The 17,162-nt window shown below is 41.8% G+C and overlaps 1 protein-coding gene across 6 annotated transcripts in view; it reads left to right on the forward strand.

The window, feature by feature from the left end:
• Positions 1-17,162, forward strand: part of LOC135106908 (uncharacterized) — a 173,299-nt gene that overhangs the window by 22,628 nt on the left and 133,509 nt on the right. For 5 of the 6 annotated variants that reach the window (XR_010271497.1, XR_010271499.1, XM_064016330.1 and 2 more), the window contains one exon: positions 6,006-6,092. Coding sequence is in view for 3 of the 6 variants with exons in the window: in XM_064016330.1 (XP_063872400.1) it covers positions 6,006-6,092 (87 nt within the window). In the remaining 3 variants the exon portion in view is untranslated. Of the gene's footprint in view, positions 1-6,005; positions 6,093-10,612; positions 10,733-17,162 lie in introns of all 6 variants that reach the window. The other variant, XR_010271498.1, reaches the window with a different exon arrangement.

The raw sequence follows: 17,162 nt of genomic DNA on the forward strand, positions 1-17,162 counted from the left end.
GGAAGAAAAATGTAACTTAGGCAGTAAAAGGTATGAACAAAAAAATAACTTGTTACTTTCGAAATACGAGTATTACTGAATTTCCTTGTCTCCGTTTTCATTTTCCGCCTCTCACATTTATTTACATTTGTCAGCACACCATGCAGTACTAGAAGTGTGGGGACAGCTGTGGGGTATTAATTCTGTCATACTATTTGACTGCCGCACTTTGATCTCACTTTTTAGACTCGACCTTCGTTCTTTTCTTCACCACCTTTGACCACACGCCTCTTAACGAACAAAATCTGCCGCCCAGGGAATACTGGTTACAATTTTACGTGTACATCTGCTCTGTCTGTTCCTCGTGATGTTACATTTCTATTTGATTTTCTGTTTATTTTAACCCCCACCTACTCAAAACTCGTATTTTCAACTATTCACAAGAAAAATTCGGTTCATGCACTCAGCACCTCATCACTCACTCTCTTTTTTACGACGTACTTCAGAGCCTTTTTTTCTATCAGGTATCTTTCGTATCCTGCCCATAAATGCAATCCCGCACCTGTTACTCTTTAAGTCCGTGAAAATGTTTTGCTCTTTTCATTGGGATTTTATATTTTGTGTGGCTGCAGTGCATGTACCTACATTTGAAACAGTAAAACTACTTTGTTTCAATTTTCTCCTTGTTTTTGTAACTTAAACTTTTTTTTTTTTATCTCCTCGAACTTTCAGTATATTGTGGCTTATTTTGACATTATTAACTCTTCCTTGCTTATTGAGTCCCTGGAAACCTCTTCTAAGGAACCTTGAATCTTATGAGCAGAAAACTTTGAAAACATTTTATCCACACGTCTTGAAAGGTGTTATGTTGATATTCTTCGTTATGAAGCGATTCCCAGAACACCAACGCTTTTTCTTCACTATTTCTCATTTATAGAATGTTTAAATGCTCATTCCCGTAAGTTCTCTGTTCCCTTGTTCATCTGTCAACATTTTTTTTTCCTCGTAGGTTTGTTTAAATGTTGATGCTCTCTTTTATCTTAAAGTACAGCTTCCTCTTCTCTGGAAAGTTAATATCCTTCCACACCATTATTTTGGACTTTTACTGTTGAAATACTGGTTTTGTAATTTATTTCTATACGACACATTATTGCCTCTGTTGTATTTTCACATCACGTTTCACTTTCCCCTTTTCATTTCAACATCTTACTACACACACCATATTCTATTCCATCTGCTCCTCATTTCATATTCCATTATGATACTCCCTCCACCTGCATGATTCACCCATTCCTGGACAGGGTCTTTAAACAATGCCTTTGCAATACGCGCCTTTCTGTTTTGCTTTATATGGTTTTCTGAAGTTTGTTACATTGTGGTCAGTGTGTTTGCTGCCGCCCCAGTTACTGTGGGTAATATATTGTATACAGAATATGTAGCGATGTAATAAAAAAAAAAAATGAGGTGCTGAAAGTAATTTATGAGAAAAGTATCTTGCATTATTTTTTTTTTGTCAGAATAGTTGTTTGAAGAAATTTTTAAATAATTGTCTTTTTACATAACAAAATAACTACTGAACTAGTAGAATTAACAGTTTATTTTATCAAAAACTACAGAATAAACAGTATATTTTAACGAAAAACACAGGATTTACGGTATGTATTGAGGAAAACAGAATTAACAGTGTATATTGCCGAAAACCACAAAATTAACAATATATATTAGCAAAAACCTAAGAATTTTTCAGCATATAATGTCGAAAACCACATAATTAACAGTATATATTAGCGAAAGGCACAGAGACCACTGAATGCCTCTTAATTAACTGGAGGTAGCTAGCCCGCTGACTTCGCAGGTCACGGGGCCGGCCTGGCGACAAGGACAAAGTAGAATGGAGATGAAACAGTCAAATGGAGAGAGGAAACGAAGCGAACAGGAGCAGACTGATACATACTTTGTCAGATTTGCCTGTTTTTATATATATATATATATATATATATATATATATATATATATATATATATATATATATATATATATATATATATATATATATATATATATATATATATATATATATATATATATATATATATATATATATATATATATATATATATATATATATAAACCTCATTACCTAACATAACTGTTAAATTTCCTGTGTATATAAAAAAACCGTGCCCTCATAACCTCTCTCAAACATCCACCCCAAATTGCGTCAACCCATTTTTACGACCTATGACTCTTCGTGTAGCTTTATGATCCTAACACGAACCTATTTTGGTAATTAAATGCTATCGTTGACGTCACTCGCTGGCACTGATATCTGGCAGCTGTCCCTCTGGTTAACATTTTCTCTTGCTCACCACATCACCCGCAGGTCACATGTACGTAATGATGTAGAGAACATAGATAATTAATTTATCGTCTATTTTGCGCATTAAAGTGAACGGCGTGCACTTGAGGCGTGAAGGGGAACAATAAATCTGACTTTGATTATAATTGGGCCACACTCAAGGCTGCCATTAGAGTCAATGTGCGTGTATTAATGGAGGGTATTTCATCATAGTATTATTATTGTCTGTGTTGTTATTGGTGGTGGTGGTGGTGGTGGTGGTGGTGGTGGTGATGGTGGTGCATGTTGTTGGTTTCTTCTTCTTCTTGATCATGTTGTTGTTTTTATTCACCTTGTTCTTGATCTTGTTCTTGTTCCTATTTTTGTTTCTTCTTCTTCTTCTTCTTCTTCTTCTTCTTCTGCATCTTCATCTTCATCTTCATCTTCATCTTCATCTTCATCTTCATCTTCATCTTCATCTTCATCTTCATCTTCATCTTTTTCTTCTTCTTCTTCTTCTTCTTCTTCTTCTCGTCGTCGTCGTCGTCGTCGTCGTCGTCGTCGTCGTCGTCGTCGTGCTCGTCCTCGTCCTCGTCCTCGTCCTCCTCCTCCTCCTCCTCCTCCTCCTCCTCCTCCTCCTCCTCCTCCTCCTCCTCCTCCTCCTTTCCCTTTACAATCAGTGTTCCCGTGTACTACTACTACTACTCCTACTACTAGTACTACTGCTACTTCTACTACTACTACTACTACTACTACTACTACTACTACTACTACTACTACTACCACCACCACCAATAATACGATCCCCCAAACATTAACGAACAGCGCTTCACTCCTAATTGTTGAGTTTGTAACCGCAGGGAACAAGGATTAGCGAGGGGGGCAGTGGATCCTCAGGCAGGCAGGCAGGGAGACAGGCAAGCAGGGTACGAAGGGCGGAGGCGTGTTGTGTGCTGTCCCTCGTTACTGCCTCACTGAAGAACATTAGGCGAGGCGTTGGGTATTGGCGAGTGAGGCCCGAAATATGGCACTGGTTGGGTGGTGGTGGTGGTGTTCAGAGGCCTCGTGTGTCTGCCGCCCGGGACGAAGAGCGGAAAATATTGCTGGCATAAATATCTGCGGTTAGTGAAAGTGTAAACATGTGAGTGTGGGAGGAGGGGGATCACATTTTTCACATTGGTCGAGTGAAGCCTTTGTGTTTGTTTGTTGTTTGTTTCGTGTGTTTTAGCATTGGTTTCTGTCTTTTACTTTTTGGTTAGTCGTCTTTGTTATGGCCAGGTGTGTGTGTGTGTGTGTGTGTCAGGGAGTCCGTCTGTCCTGTTTTCCTGTGACCTGAATGATGTTTTTCTTCTACCAGTCTGCCTATTTTTTTTTGCCTCTCCGTTTGCTTATTTGTGCTTCTTTCAGTCTATGTATCTGTGTGTGTTTGTTTGCCTGTTTGTCTCCTCCGTGTTACCTATACGCGTGTCTACCTGTTTTTGTCTTTGTTTGTCTATTTGTGTCTTTCCTTCGATATGTGTCTATTTTTGTTCCTTTGCATATTTATCTGTTTATCTTTGTTTTTCCGTCAATCTGTGTGTGTGTGTGTGTGTGTGTGTGTGTGTGTGTGTGTGTGTGTGTGAGAGTATTTCCGTGCCCTTCCATCTGTTTATCTATCTGTGCATCTTTCTGTCTGTCCATCTATCTGTCAGTTATTCTGTCTATTTATCTAACTTTGTCTTTTTATCCATCTATCTTTTTCGTCTCTGCATCTTTCCGTCTGTCTAGCTGTCTTTTCTCTGTCCCCCGTCTACGTATATCCATATTTCTCAGTGGTACATTAGCTATTGATTGGCGGGACATGTTTCACCACGGTTACTGCAACCTTCGCGTGTCAGGGAGCAATTTTACAAAGCTTTTCCTTGCTTCTAAAAATCACATGCTACATTTTCTGTCCTTCGCGATTGGTCTCTGTCGCTGCAAGTTCTACGCAGCGGAGGCTCTCAATAAAGAAAAAGGTACCAGTTTCCTCTTTCATCTTAGTCAGTGCCAATTGGGGAAAGGGAAGCCGGGATCTCTTATTGGCGTGTTACCTGATATCGAGAAGTGTACTTGAGTGTGTGTGTTTTGTTTAGGCAACGTAGCTCAGCCTGTCTCCTTGTGTGTGTGTACTCTACTGTCTTGTTTGTACCTCTTCGACCTCTATGTGGTAAAGCATATAGCAGTGATCTGATGATACGTATGTGTGTGTGTGTGAGAGAGAGAGAGAGAGAGAGAGAGAGAGAGAGAGAGAGAGAGAGAGAGAGAGAGAGAGAGAGAGAGAGAGAGAGAGAGAGAGAGAGAATGTTTCAGTGATCTCTGTGACATGAGACTTTTACACACGTGGACAGGTATCGCTTTTTTTTTTCCAAGCCTATCGCGATGTGGATGTCAGTCTGTTGCACTCTCATAGATGTGGCTGTGGACATGGATGTATATATTTATTTATGACGCACACAGGCTAGAAAAAATAAATAAATATATGGAATAAATAAAATGTAGCGTTTTCAATTGTAACTTTGTTTACGCTCGCGGTTTGTTTGAACACGCACGCATGCAGGGTAACGCTATTTTTAGATCATTTTGCATTATGACGTGTTTTTAACCGCGCGTTAATAGCACTTGTTTGTTTCACAGGTGCGTGGTGCAAGGTAATGTTATTTTAACCTTGAGTTTTATTTATCTTTTTTTTTTCATCTCTCTTCTCCCTCCAATTGTCGTTTACTGTCATTATCTGTACTGCTTTGTTCACGTGTGTGTGTGTGTGTGTGTGTGTGTGACAAAGGTAACGGGAATTCAGACCTGCCATTACTCCCCCCCTCCACCCACCCACACACACACCGCGCAGTGTAGTGGTTATCACGCTCGGCTCACAACCAAGAAGGCCCGGGTTCGAATCCCGGGGCGCGGCAAGGCAAACGGGCGAGCCTCTTAATGTGTAGCTCCAGTTTACCTTGCAGCAAGCAGGTACGGTATGTAACCCGAGGTGTTGTGACCTCGCTGTCCCGGTGTGTGGTGTGTAAGTGGTCTCAGTCCTACCCATAAATCGGTCACTATGAACTCTGAGCTCTTTCCGTAGGGGAACGAACGGCTGGCTGGGTGACCAGCAGACGATCATTGATGAATCACACACAGTTCATCCCAACGCAACGCAACGCAACACAACGCGATACAACACAACACAACACAACACACCCGCAACACTACACACAACAAGATCGCCTTTCATATAATGAGAGAGAGAGAGAGAGAGAGAGAGAGAGAGCAGGAGGAGGAGGAGGAGGAGAAGGAGAAGGATAATGAAATTTAATAACCTTTTAGTTAACGATACATTTCCCCTGAAGAATATTTTTAAAAGACTGAGAAAAGACTGAGAGCTGAAGGTCGTGAGCTCCCCAGTATCATCATCTCGCACCGCCAGGCAAGGGAGGCAGGAAACCAATGCCCACCGTACACTCCGACCGCCGCTTCTCCAGTGTGAACCCCTTATTCCAAAACAAAGAATCCAGTCCATAAAGAAATTATTGTTTGGTTCATTCCACTTCGGCAGCTTTGTTTCTTTTGTTTTCGCTTGTAGGGGGAAAGAAAATTGATAAAAGAGTGCATGATTAATCTGGGAATTTAAAGCAGCGACTTCATTTCCTTAATTGGATTCCTTTTCTCTCAACAGATGGATTGGAATGCTTCAGGCTCCCGTCCTCCTTTCCCCTTCAGCAGCAGCCGGACGAGGGTCTACATGGCTCGACAAATACATCAGGTGGGTTAGCATGTTCCATATGTTTGTATTTATCCTCCACAACTACAAGTTTCCATTGTGACTTTTTAAAGGGAGAAATTCACGGAAGTTAGTAGATACCGTGAGTGAGTTTGTAAGCAAATACGCCAAAGGAGTGTGTGTGTGTTCTATATGCTCGTAGTTATTTTCCACAATAGAGAACCTGCACAGTACATTTTTTATAAGGAAGAATTCAGAAGAGAACTTAACGAGGTAGCATGTGTTAATTTGTAAGCAGTATAATAAGCCAGATTAGTTATAGTTTGTTCCATGTATTCGTATTTATTCCCCCACAACAGAGAGATTGTACAGTGCATTCCTATAAGCAGGAATTCAGAAGGAAGTTAGTAGGTACCATGATTTAGTTTGTAAGCAAGTTCTCTGCTACACACTGAGGGGGGGCTTGGCAGACGCATTCGGATGTTTGTTTTGCGCAAACTGCACCCTCGAGATCTGGCCGTCAAGACCCATTTCGCTTCCACCCTGCTGGCTCGTAACTCGCCGCAACCGCTTGTTCGCGTCCCCCTTCCGCCAACATACAAAATACTAAGCCAACTGTGTGCAGAGGGAAGGTCACTGTGATTCTTCCCACGGGATTTGAGCGAAGAGAGAGAGAGAGAGAGAGAGAGAGAGAGAGAGAGAGAGGGGGGGGGAGGGAATTGTAGGAGCCTGTCTGCGTGGATGTATATATTGTATGCTGAGGAGGAGGAGGAGGAGGAGGAGGAGGAGGAGGAGGCACTCTGGATTTTATTGGTATTATTTACTATTTTCTTTGTTTTTTTTTACTGGGAAATTAGTGTGTATTTTTTTTAGGTATTTTCGTGTTGAATCCTCTTTGCTGATATATAGAGGGTATTATTTTCCACTTGTACCTGTTATTGCGTGTGTGTGTGTGTGTGTGTGTGTGTGTGTGTGTGTGTGTGTGTGTGTGTGTGTATGTGTGTGTGTACACGCGTGTAATGCCTGAAGACATCCCAGGCATTTTTCACTCGCTAGAAAGAACAAACAATATTTCTCAACCACACACGGAGCGACAGATTTCTTCCGCCTCATTCTATTTCTTCTGGAAGCTGGGAAGGAAGGGAGAAGGAAGGAGGAGAGGAGAGGGAGGGACGAACAAATAAAAATGGCTGACGTTGCGTAATTTCCAAGACTAGACGTGGGTTGGGGGGACTGGGTGTGGAGTAGGTGGATGGATGGGAAGGTGAGTGAGTGAGTGAGTTGTTGGGGGGGAGAGAGGAAAGGTTTCTGTGGAGTTGGTCTATTTACTCTCCAGGAGCGGGGACTCTAGGCTTGCCAAACTGCCTTCCTTGTGGCTCCTAGCATGATATTGACTCGGGTTAATCGCTGCTGAGTTTGGAGGGCACAGTGCCTCGCCAGCTCATTGTGCCTGTACTTCCTCAAGTCGGGGCATTATGGCTCTGTAGTGTTTCCGCGCCGGGAACATGAGAACGGTGCTTTGAGGAGCGGCCTTTGGGAAAGATTGCAAGGCGAAGATGGCGCTGCGAGGGTTAGCATAATAGCGGTGGTTCGTATCCCCCTCGTGTTGTTGCGAGAGGGGGCAAAGAATCTGGTGAGAGAGAGAGAGAGAGAGAGAGAGAGAGAGAGAGAGAGAAACTCCAGCATGTGGAAGCGCCCCCCAAAGAAAAAAAAAAGTGTGGGCGGAGCTGTGGAGGTGGTGGCGGTGGTGGCGCGTGGGGCGGAGGTGGGCAGAGGCGCCTGGTAAATTAACTTGCACTCTCAGGAAAGGAAACAAAAGGAAACGTGTAAGAATTTTTTAAAAAGGATGTTCGACAGAATGATAGAAAGAGAAAGCGAAAGCGTATGAAGTGAATGAGAGAGAGAGAGAGAGAGAGAGAGAGAGAGAGAGAGAGAGAGAGAGAGAGAGAGAGAGAGAGAGAGAGAGAGATAAGCACCTTTCTTATCTTCCACACACAATCATTTCTCTCAAAGGGTACAAGCAAACAACAACAATATCCAGACGCAGGTAGAGAGAGAGAGAGAGAGAGAGAGAGAGAGAGAGAGAGAATAAAGTGGGAAGGAGGAAGGAGAGGAGTTGAGACGTAGCCAGACGGACACGAAAGAAGACAAACAGAGACTAATAGTGTAGTGTTGGGGAGGAAAGAAATATAAGAAAAGTTTGGCCTAAAAATCAGCCTCTTTGTGGGAGCTGTGAAACTTCCGAAATTTGAGGTGAGGAGAAAAATTTAATATCGTCATCAGTGCTGCAGAAAACATAGGGCTTCATTTAATAAGAAATCTGCTTTGCTCTCCCTCTCTGTCTCTGCCTCTTTCTTGGCCCTGGTTTGTGTTTTTTGCTTTGTGTGTGCGTCCATGTGTTTGTCCGTCCGTCCGTCTCTCTGTATGTGTCCGCCACCATTCGTTTCCTCAGCAGAGTTTTCTTCACAATCTTTTCCCTACCATTCCCGTTTTTTTGTGTCCATTCTTATGCTCACCTTTTTTTTTTTCCCCTCCCAGCACTCGACGCCCTTTGTCACCTGCAGGTCATATCTGTTGCCGCCCTTGTGTCGCCTTCAGGCCACCTGCTTCCTCTCCCTGTCTCTCTCTCTCCTTCATCCTCGCACTAGCCTCCCATTCTCTCTTTCTCTGTTTCTCTCTGTCTCTCTACCTCGTCCAGTAAGTTACACGGTAGGAGGGAAGAAAAAGGAGGTAAACTGCACTTCGAGCGTGTCTTGTGCGAGGAAGGGAGGAGTCACCAAGCTACTTTAAGTTACTTTGGCTCAGAGCAGAACACGAGGGAGAAGTGGAGCAAAGAAAAGTCACTGATTGGCAACCGTAAGTGTCCGGAAAGGGGAAGAGAATGACTGAAAGGAAGGAAGGAAGGAGGGGAGGAAGTAAGGGAAGCTGTAAAAAAAGGAGGAAAAAGAGGGAAGGATGAGAGAGGAAGGGAGGGAGAGAAAGAGAGAGAGAGAAGGAGGGAGGGGAGGGGAGAAAAAAAAAGGGAGCGTTCGTCTTTGTGTGTGTGAGAAAGGGTGGAAAGTATATGATGATGAAAGGCGGACGTGAATGGACACATTATTTGTCGCTTTTACCGTCGTTGTTGTTGTCATTATTATTATTATTATTGTTATTATTATTATTATTATTATCATTATTATTATTATTATTATTACCATCAATATCATCATCATTATCGAATACGTATGGCTTCCTTGATATCATATGACACTCATTAACCAGTATTCTGCTCCCATTCATTAACCACGATCCTTCTCAGTAGTGAACAACCACCGCTGATAGCACGAATGTCACCCCCCACACCAGCACACGTGTCATCACCCACGAACGTAAGCGGGTAGTGGTAAATGAACCAGAATATTTTGTACCATATTCTGAAAAACCCCTGCGTCGCATCTCCACAACTTTCAAAAGGCTCTAGTTGAAGGTACACGTGTTTTTAATGGGGTTTTTACGTTTCTGCTGACAGATTGATAAGATTTCTACATTATTATAAAGAGAAACCGTCTTGAGAACCCTGCTAATCATCTCTTTGGCCTTGGAAAAGAGTCGTGGTGAAAGAGCAAAGCGTTTCTGAATACAGATCTTAGCCTCCACCACAAATCCTTCGCCTGAGTCCCTGCACCGCCCGAGGTTTCCTGTGACCTTTAGCGCGTGGGTCGTGTCGCGCCTTTCCTGATGGTGGTATAGTAGTGGTGGTTGCTCTCTGGTTGCCTTGTACTGGTGTTTATTACTGGCGTTTTTTACTGGTGTTTTTCTTGTGCGGTCACGGTTCACTTTGTTTACCGCTAATGTATTTGAGGAATTTGTGTTCTCATGCCACAGGGTTAAGGAAACGCGGCTCTATTGTAACCTGGCGGATTGGCGGTAGTTGCCCTCTTGACCGCGATGGTTAGAGAGGCAAGACCTACGCCCCTCAGTGAACGCAGTGTTTCTGGGGGAATAATAAGTTCGCCGCGAGGGATCAAAGCGCCTCGACACAAACAAACACGCGTGTATATATGAACGTACCTCTAATCTGCTTAATTATAGACCGCCGTGCCTTTCTCATACGGAATTATCCGGGGAAATACAAATAACTTTTTTTTTTCTCTTCCCACGTCTCTGCCACATTTGCTCCCATTGCCCGGCTATTTTGTTTCCTCACAACTAGGGCCGAGCGATAATGAAGTATAAGTTACCAGAGGAGGTGACGTTAAGTACCTTGCTTGGTTAAACTTGGGGCTTGGGTCAGTAGAGGGAACTGGGGATGGGGTTCAGTGGTGGAGGAAACTAGAGGTTGGTTGTGCGGCTGGCGGCATCGGTAGAAGCGAGATATGTCGTTTAGAGAAAAGGAACGCCGGGGATGTAGCGAGGAGACGTAAGTGGAGTGTAGCGTGGAAGACAGTGGGTTCCCAGTTGACGGGGCTGCGAGGGTCAGATAGGTGAAATACAGCTTGCAAACTTGTTCATCTTGGCAGGTGTAGCAGTTCCCTTACACGCAATTACAGGCAGATGTGGATTTACCAGAGTTGTAACTGCAGGGCGAGGGGAAGTGGCGTGCGGTGCTGGTGGTAGCGGGGAAAGGCTGGTCTGGTGAGGTGTGGTGCGCGGCGCGACAACTTAGGAGTTTGACCATCTGTTAGTTTCTTTGATGGTTGAAGGTTAGTAATGCGTCTTGTTTTATAGTCGTCTTCGTAAATTTACTGATGTTATGTATCAAGCCTCATCATGGAAGATAAAAAAGCAACCCATGTCTATTTATTGCTTTCTTGGCAGGCTAAAGGTTACTAATGCGTTTGGTGTTTTTTTTTATTCACATTCGTATTATGTACCAAGACTCTCTGATACACAAGAGTATTACCAGACGTTAACTTACAACAATGCTTGAAGATAACTGCGAGGGAGTTGGTTACTAATACGTCCTAGTTTTTAGTTGACTTCGTACTTGTGTTATCAAGACTCAGCATGAAAGATACAAGAGAGAGACGTGCGCAGTAATATCAGGATTTAGTGTTGATTTTTAGATACCTTCATCAAGACTCACTGTGGGAGATACAAGAGAGAGACATGCAGTAATACCAGAATTTAATTTACAACAATATTGCTTGAAACTATAGCCGTTAGTGATACGAGAAACGTACCCCATGTTAGATCCATGTATACGAGTGTATTGATTTACGGCCAGTGGAAAGAAAACCAATTTGATATTAATGAAAAACAAGTCATGGTACACGGTCAACACACTTAATTAAGGACTTACGTACGTAGGTTCACTTCTATTTACTGAAGCCGCGGGTGTGATGCCTTGGGAGATACAGTGCGGTGAAGTGTTGACGTTTCCTTATGATACTGCACGGGATTGCCATCATGAAGAACCAACGTATTCCAGTCTTGTCAGTCTTTCGTTATCCAGGCCTTCACTGTAGTATTATCTGGGTTGACGTTGGTTAAATATTTATTACTGAGTTGAATTGTCCCAGAGAGAGAGAGAGAGAGAGAGAGAGAGAGAGAGAGAGAGAGAGATCCATTTCGTGTGCATAAAAAAATCAGGCCGGCAGGAAAAAAAAAAAAAAGGGTCAGATATTAAGAGGAAAGGAAATACCTTCATCTTTCAACTTGGTTCAGAAATGTATCGCATTTTCCTTCCATCTCAGACTGGAAGGGTTCGTGGATCAAAGCAGCACAGAAATCTTGTAATAGTTGTTCAGTGTTCGCGTATATGCTGCTGGGGGAATAGAAATGCCTGTGTCTGAAATGCCACACCTTCACAAGCAGGTTAGAGGGAAAGCCACCTAACACTATACAAGCAACGTAATCCTCTCCATTTAAATGCTGCCATGAACCTCGACAAATGTAATGTTCCTGTTTATCCCTTGATTTTTATTTCTCACTCCCCACGGCAGCTCTAACAAAAAATTCTCAGATTGCGCCAGAGAAGCACGTTGTTCATCAGACCGAGGGTTCTTTGTCATATTTTTACTCATAAAGGAAGGTTGTCTCATACTTGAAGTTATATACGTCACTATTTTTATCATAGTTTTTTTTTTCAGTCAATATGACAGTAGAAGAAAAAAGATCAGATGACAAGAGAGAAGCAAATTGTTTTTCAAACCGAAAATCCTGTCTGTCACATCACCGCTGATATGATAAAAATAGCTAATGATGAAAAATCTCTACGTCTCTGCTTTTATTACACAGATTCCCGCTCACTATGGTAGCTAAAAATTCTCATATCACGACAAGAGGGAAGCTAGGATCCTTTCTATCATACCTCCATTCATAAGGAAAGTTGGCTTCCGCTAAGAACTCTGTGCGTCACTTTTTATTACACGGTTTTTCCTTATTCACTCGAGTCTTGATGAGAAGCGGTCACGGACAACTAAATCCAGTGTACTTAGGTGCTGAAGACACAGCAGCAGCATATGTAGCAGTATACAAGGCTTATGCTACTACGCCGTGGCCTGTAGAATTAGGATCAAACTTCTCCAACCTGAAAACAAATTGAAGGACCCTCGAACTTTTAACTTTTGTCTCGTGTTTATAAAGTGGGGCAGGCGAGTAGCTGTGTCCCTCTACTTGTTAAGGCTCTGAGTAGGGCTCTTATGTAAACGTCGCAGTGCGCACGGAGGTATAGTTGAAATCGTACCCTCCTTTTACCCTACAGTTGCTGATGTAATTGTGTTTCCTTGTCTGTACCTCTCCTGAGAACAATGCATGGGTACAACAAGGTCATGAGTGTGAGTGAAACGGATGCTTCCCTCGCAATAGTCTGGCGTAAACTCAGACACGAGTAACGTAACGTGAATGTCTTGTTCCTATACAAATAGTAACTGGGAATGTTGTTTCAAATGTGTGTGTTGTTTATTTGGTTATGTGGAAACTAATATGTAAGTAGACGAGAAGTTAAGTAGTGCATGAAAGCTATTCAGTTTAATACTTTGAAGGTTGCAAACGTTTTGGGATTTTCATTAGCACTATTTTCAAACCCCATAAATGTAGTAAGTCGGGTTCTCACGGGTGTTCTGACTCACGGTGCTTGATCGTTGTTAACTTATCACTAAAATGATTAAAACACATGAAAATCATAGAAATTTCCAATAGAGGCTGTTAGAAGTTGAGATCAGATATCCAGATGTATAAGAATCCAACCATGAGAGTAAATTGAGAAGATACGGAAAGATTAACTAACAAAAACATAAGACATCAGATGTTATAGAATTAAACTATTAAATATTGTAACAGAGAATATATGGCTAAAAAAAAAAAAAAACTAATAACCCAAGAGATGGGAGAACAAACGCTGACTGTTTGAACCCTAAGGAAAAATAGCCCGAGTGAGTACAGGGAGAGGAGGACGGAAGATGGGGGAGATGAGATTGGAAAGTTTGCAGCAAAACTTGGCTAAAACAAGGAGAGTATGGCGACTTATGGCTGAGGATGGGCAGAAGGCCTTAACCTAGCAGGAGTCTTGGCTGATGAGAAAGGAAAATGGAAAGAAAGGAAGGGATGAGACAGACAGACGGATAGACAGGAGTAGTAGTTGTAGTTGTTGTTGTTGTTGTTGTATAGTTTATAGATTGGTAGACACACACAGATAAGCAGACAGACAGGTGGACAGAACAGTAATAGTAGCATAGTTTGTACAGACTCACAGTAGTAGTAGTAGTTGTAGTAGAAGTAGTAGTAGCTTATAGACAGACAGACAGACACACACACAAACAAATGGACAGACGGAGTGGGGATTAGTAGTAGTACTTAACAATATGACAGAGTATAAAAAATCATCAGAAAATCAGAGCCAGGAAGTAGAAAACAACGAAAACAACGAAAACAACAAACAATATGTGTTCCTGGGAGAGGTAGCGGTCACTCATCCAGTCTTTTGTCCACTTTCTCTCTACCTTCTTGTAACATTTTTCTCCGTTCTTTTCCTTAGTTTTCCCTTTAGGCGTCCTGGCAAATGAACATCGAGGCGGTGACTGGCGGGGGATTGAAGGGAGGGACAGGTATTACGCCGAAAAGATTACCGGCCATCCAATTACGAGACTGGAATAAACTTTTTTTTTCACTTGATTTCTGGTGCCGCTATGGAAGTTTTGTGCGCGCGAAAGTTGGGTGTAAGTATGTTAGTTTTTCTGCCCCTATTTGCTTCCGATGTACTGGCGCGGGAACTTTGGAGATGCGGAAGCTGGATAGTTGGATAGTTAGTTTTAACTCGATTTGATGGCGTGAGAATGTTGTGCACACAGAAAGGGAGTCAAAGTAAGATAGTTTTAATTCCCTTATTCGCTTCTAATGGCGTGGGAACTTTCTAGGTGTTCAAGTTGTATAGAAATATTTAGTTTACTACTGGCGCACTCATAAAGGAACAAACATACACACAGATACACGCGGGCAGATAGTACTATGCTTTTTCTCTCCTTAATCTAACCTTACACTACTAATCAGGTATGTATAAGCCATTATTCTCAACAGTAATTAGAAGCAAATTATTCGTAATCGACTCTGTGGCTTTTGTTCAGCGTGGGTGTGAGTTAATGATGAGATTGCTGGGGTGCGGAACTGAGGTGCAAATATCTAACAAAAGAAGATGTGGTGGATGCTGAGATGAAGAAGCGAGAACCGGTCTGTAATTGAGCAAATACCTGGAAGTGTTGGTAGTACTGTCAGTAATTATATTCGTGGCGCTACTTCATTGTAGTGTTTTGGAATTATCGTACTTCTTATATTCTTTTCAATGCGAGTGGAGATTATAAATAGATGACCTGAGGTGTAAGTGGTATCGAAAATGTTCATAAGAGTATTTATTGAGTCTCATTAATTGCCTTTTTTAATTACTTGTATTGTTTGTCACTCACCGTCGCTCTCTTGCATCTCTACTTGTCTTCTGCCGTCATTTCTCTAGTTACTGGCCTGGCACCTTCCCTCTGCCTTCATGCACACGATATTGAATTCTTTTTCACATTTATTCTGTCCACTTCACTAATGCAAGAGTTAAGCCGTTTACTCTCTTATCTCTTTCACTGTTAAAGCTTAAAATTTTGTCTCTGTTTTACTCCTTACTACGACAACATCCGATTTGCTATTCTTTTTCACTTTTATTCCGTTCTCTTCACTAATGCAGGAGTTAAGTAGTTCACTCTCTCATCCCTTTCACTGGTAAAGCTTAAAAGTGTTTCCTTCTGTTTTCTCCTTACTACGACTTGTACTAGAGAATTACCAAGGCATCGAGACTAAATTGGCCATTCTTTAAAAAAAAAAAAAAAAACTCTTGGAAGAAGCAATTAAACGAACTTTTTTCTCTATATATTTTGTAACCCGCCTCCTTCACACGTAAAATAAATTACCGTCATTTACTTGAAAAAAAATAGTTTCCCCCCTTAATTACATGAGCTAATTACACCACGCAAACAACAGTATATATATATATAAATCAGATAGAATCTCCAGTATTTATTAACCAAGAGATTGAGTTTCGCATAATGCCACGGGGATGAAGTTTTACCACCGTGTTTTGCTACCGCCATGTCCTTCACGCGGGCGCCAAAGCATCCATGGTCTGCTGGGGCGAGGTGTTCATTACTTCCCCTCGCCGCTCCCTGCCTGGCACAGCTTGAGATGAAGGCAACAACAGCAAGGAGGCGCCTAAGCAACCTTGTGGTGGGCGGTGTTCCTTAATACTATATACAAGACGTAGGTGGCAAGGACTTAGTGAATGTTCTTTGATGCATGTCCTTGTGTTGGGGGTTATTAGTGTGTCCTTGTGTGTGTGTGTGTGTGTGTGTGTGTGTGTGTGTGTTGGGGGGAGTGGTAGTTGTGCACTTTTGTACAGTACTGGAATTTCATATATATTTTTTTCTTTTCTTTCTTCTAATAGGGAAAGTATGCGAGTCATTTCCTTGCTTGTTAGTTTTTGTCAAGTTAGTTAACAATTGGTGATTTTCAAATGGTGGTGGCGGTTGTGTGTGTGTGTGCGTGCGTGCGTGCATGCGCGCGCGCCTTTCCTGATTAACTTTAGTGTACTTTTAAATATGGACACCACACTACACTATCGCAATTTAAGCCTTTTACTTTTAATGTTGCGATAAATGAGCAAGGCACGTCGTGACTGATGTGTTTTAAGGGACAGCGTGGTTTTGATCTGTATTATATAAAGGGAAATGCTGCTAGTTTATCATCTCTGATCTTCAGACAAAATTATCACTTTTTAATTAATAATTGATCAAGTGCACATAGTTAATTGGTCTTTTTAATTTTTATGATAGTAAAGTGAATTTTGATTTAATGGGTGGTTACGCTGAGATCTTTTTTCTATTTTTTTTTTATCTTTTTTTTTTTTTTTTTTACTTAATCGGCTTTCCTCTCATTTTCTATTCCATCCTGAGTCTCATCCTCCTTCACGTGGTTTTATTACTCGACATTTATCTGCATTGAATTCCATCTTCCTCGCTTGACTGCTTTCAAAAAGATCCTCAATATCGTGTTGCTGGGAGGGACGGCCGCCCAGCCAGCCACCCACCTACCACACTCCTCTGCGATAATGTCGATAATCTTGAAAGGTGAACATGGATGTTAGTGAGCAAATTAAGTACATGTATATATTCGTGTTGTTTTATTGACCAAAACAATACACTTTTTCATGACAGCACAGTAATTACGCATGTATATATACCAGGTAGTGCAAATTTCGTTTATAGAAAAAATATGCCATGGAAATTATACCATTTCTCATTTCAGTTCCTTCAGTTATTACTTCAACATTCTTTTTTACTCGCTTCATTCAGATGTCTTTCGCGTACACTCGTTTGTGTCCTCCATTATCATCAGACTTTCTTGCAGATCTGACGTTCTTATTTACCAATTCACTGCCTTGGTATATTGCTGTTAATGGTCCATTGTCTTATTTTCCACCGTATGGAGCTCAAATTCACCAGGGTCTTGTTATATTACTTTCAGCATGTGTATATGCGCGTATATACCTTTCCCGCATATAAGGCAGAATTTCTTTACTTGCGAGAGAAAAAAAAAAAAAAATCAGATTTGTGTTTGTGTGTAACGCATTGAGAGACTCGGTAAGGAGGCGTGTGGTTG

The sequence above is a fragment of the Scylla paramamosain genome, chromosome 14 (assembly GCF_035594125.1).
Source record: "Scylla paramamosain isolate STU-SP2022 chromosome 14, ASM3559412v1, whole genome shotgun sequence".
Classification (NCBI taxonomy): Eukaryota; Metazoa; Arthropoda; class Malacostraca; order Decapoda; family Portunidae; genus Scylla; species Scylla paramamosain.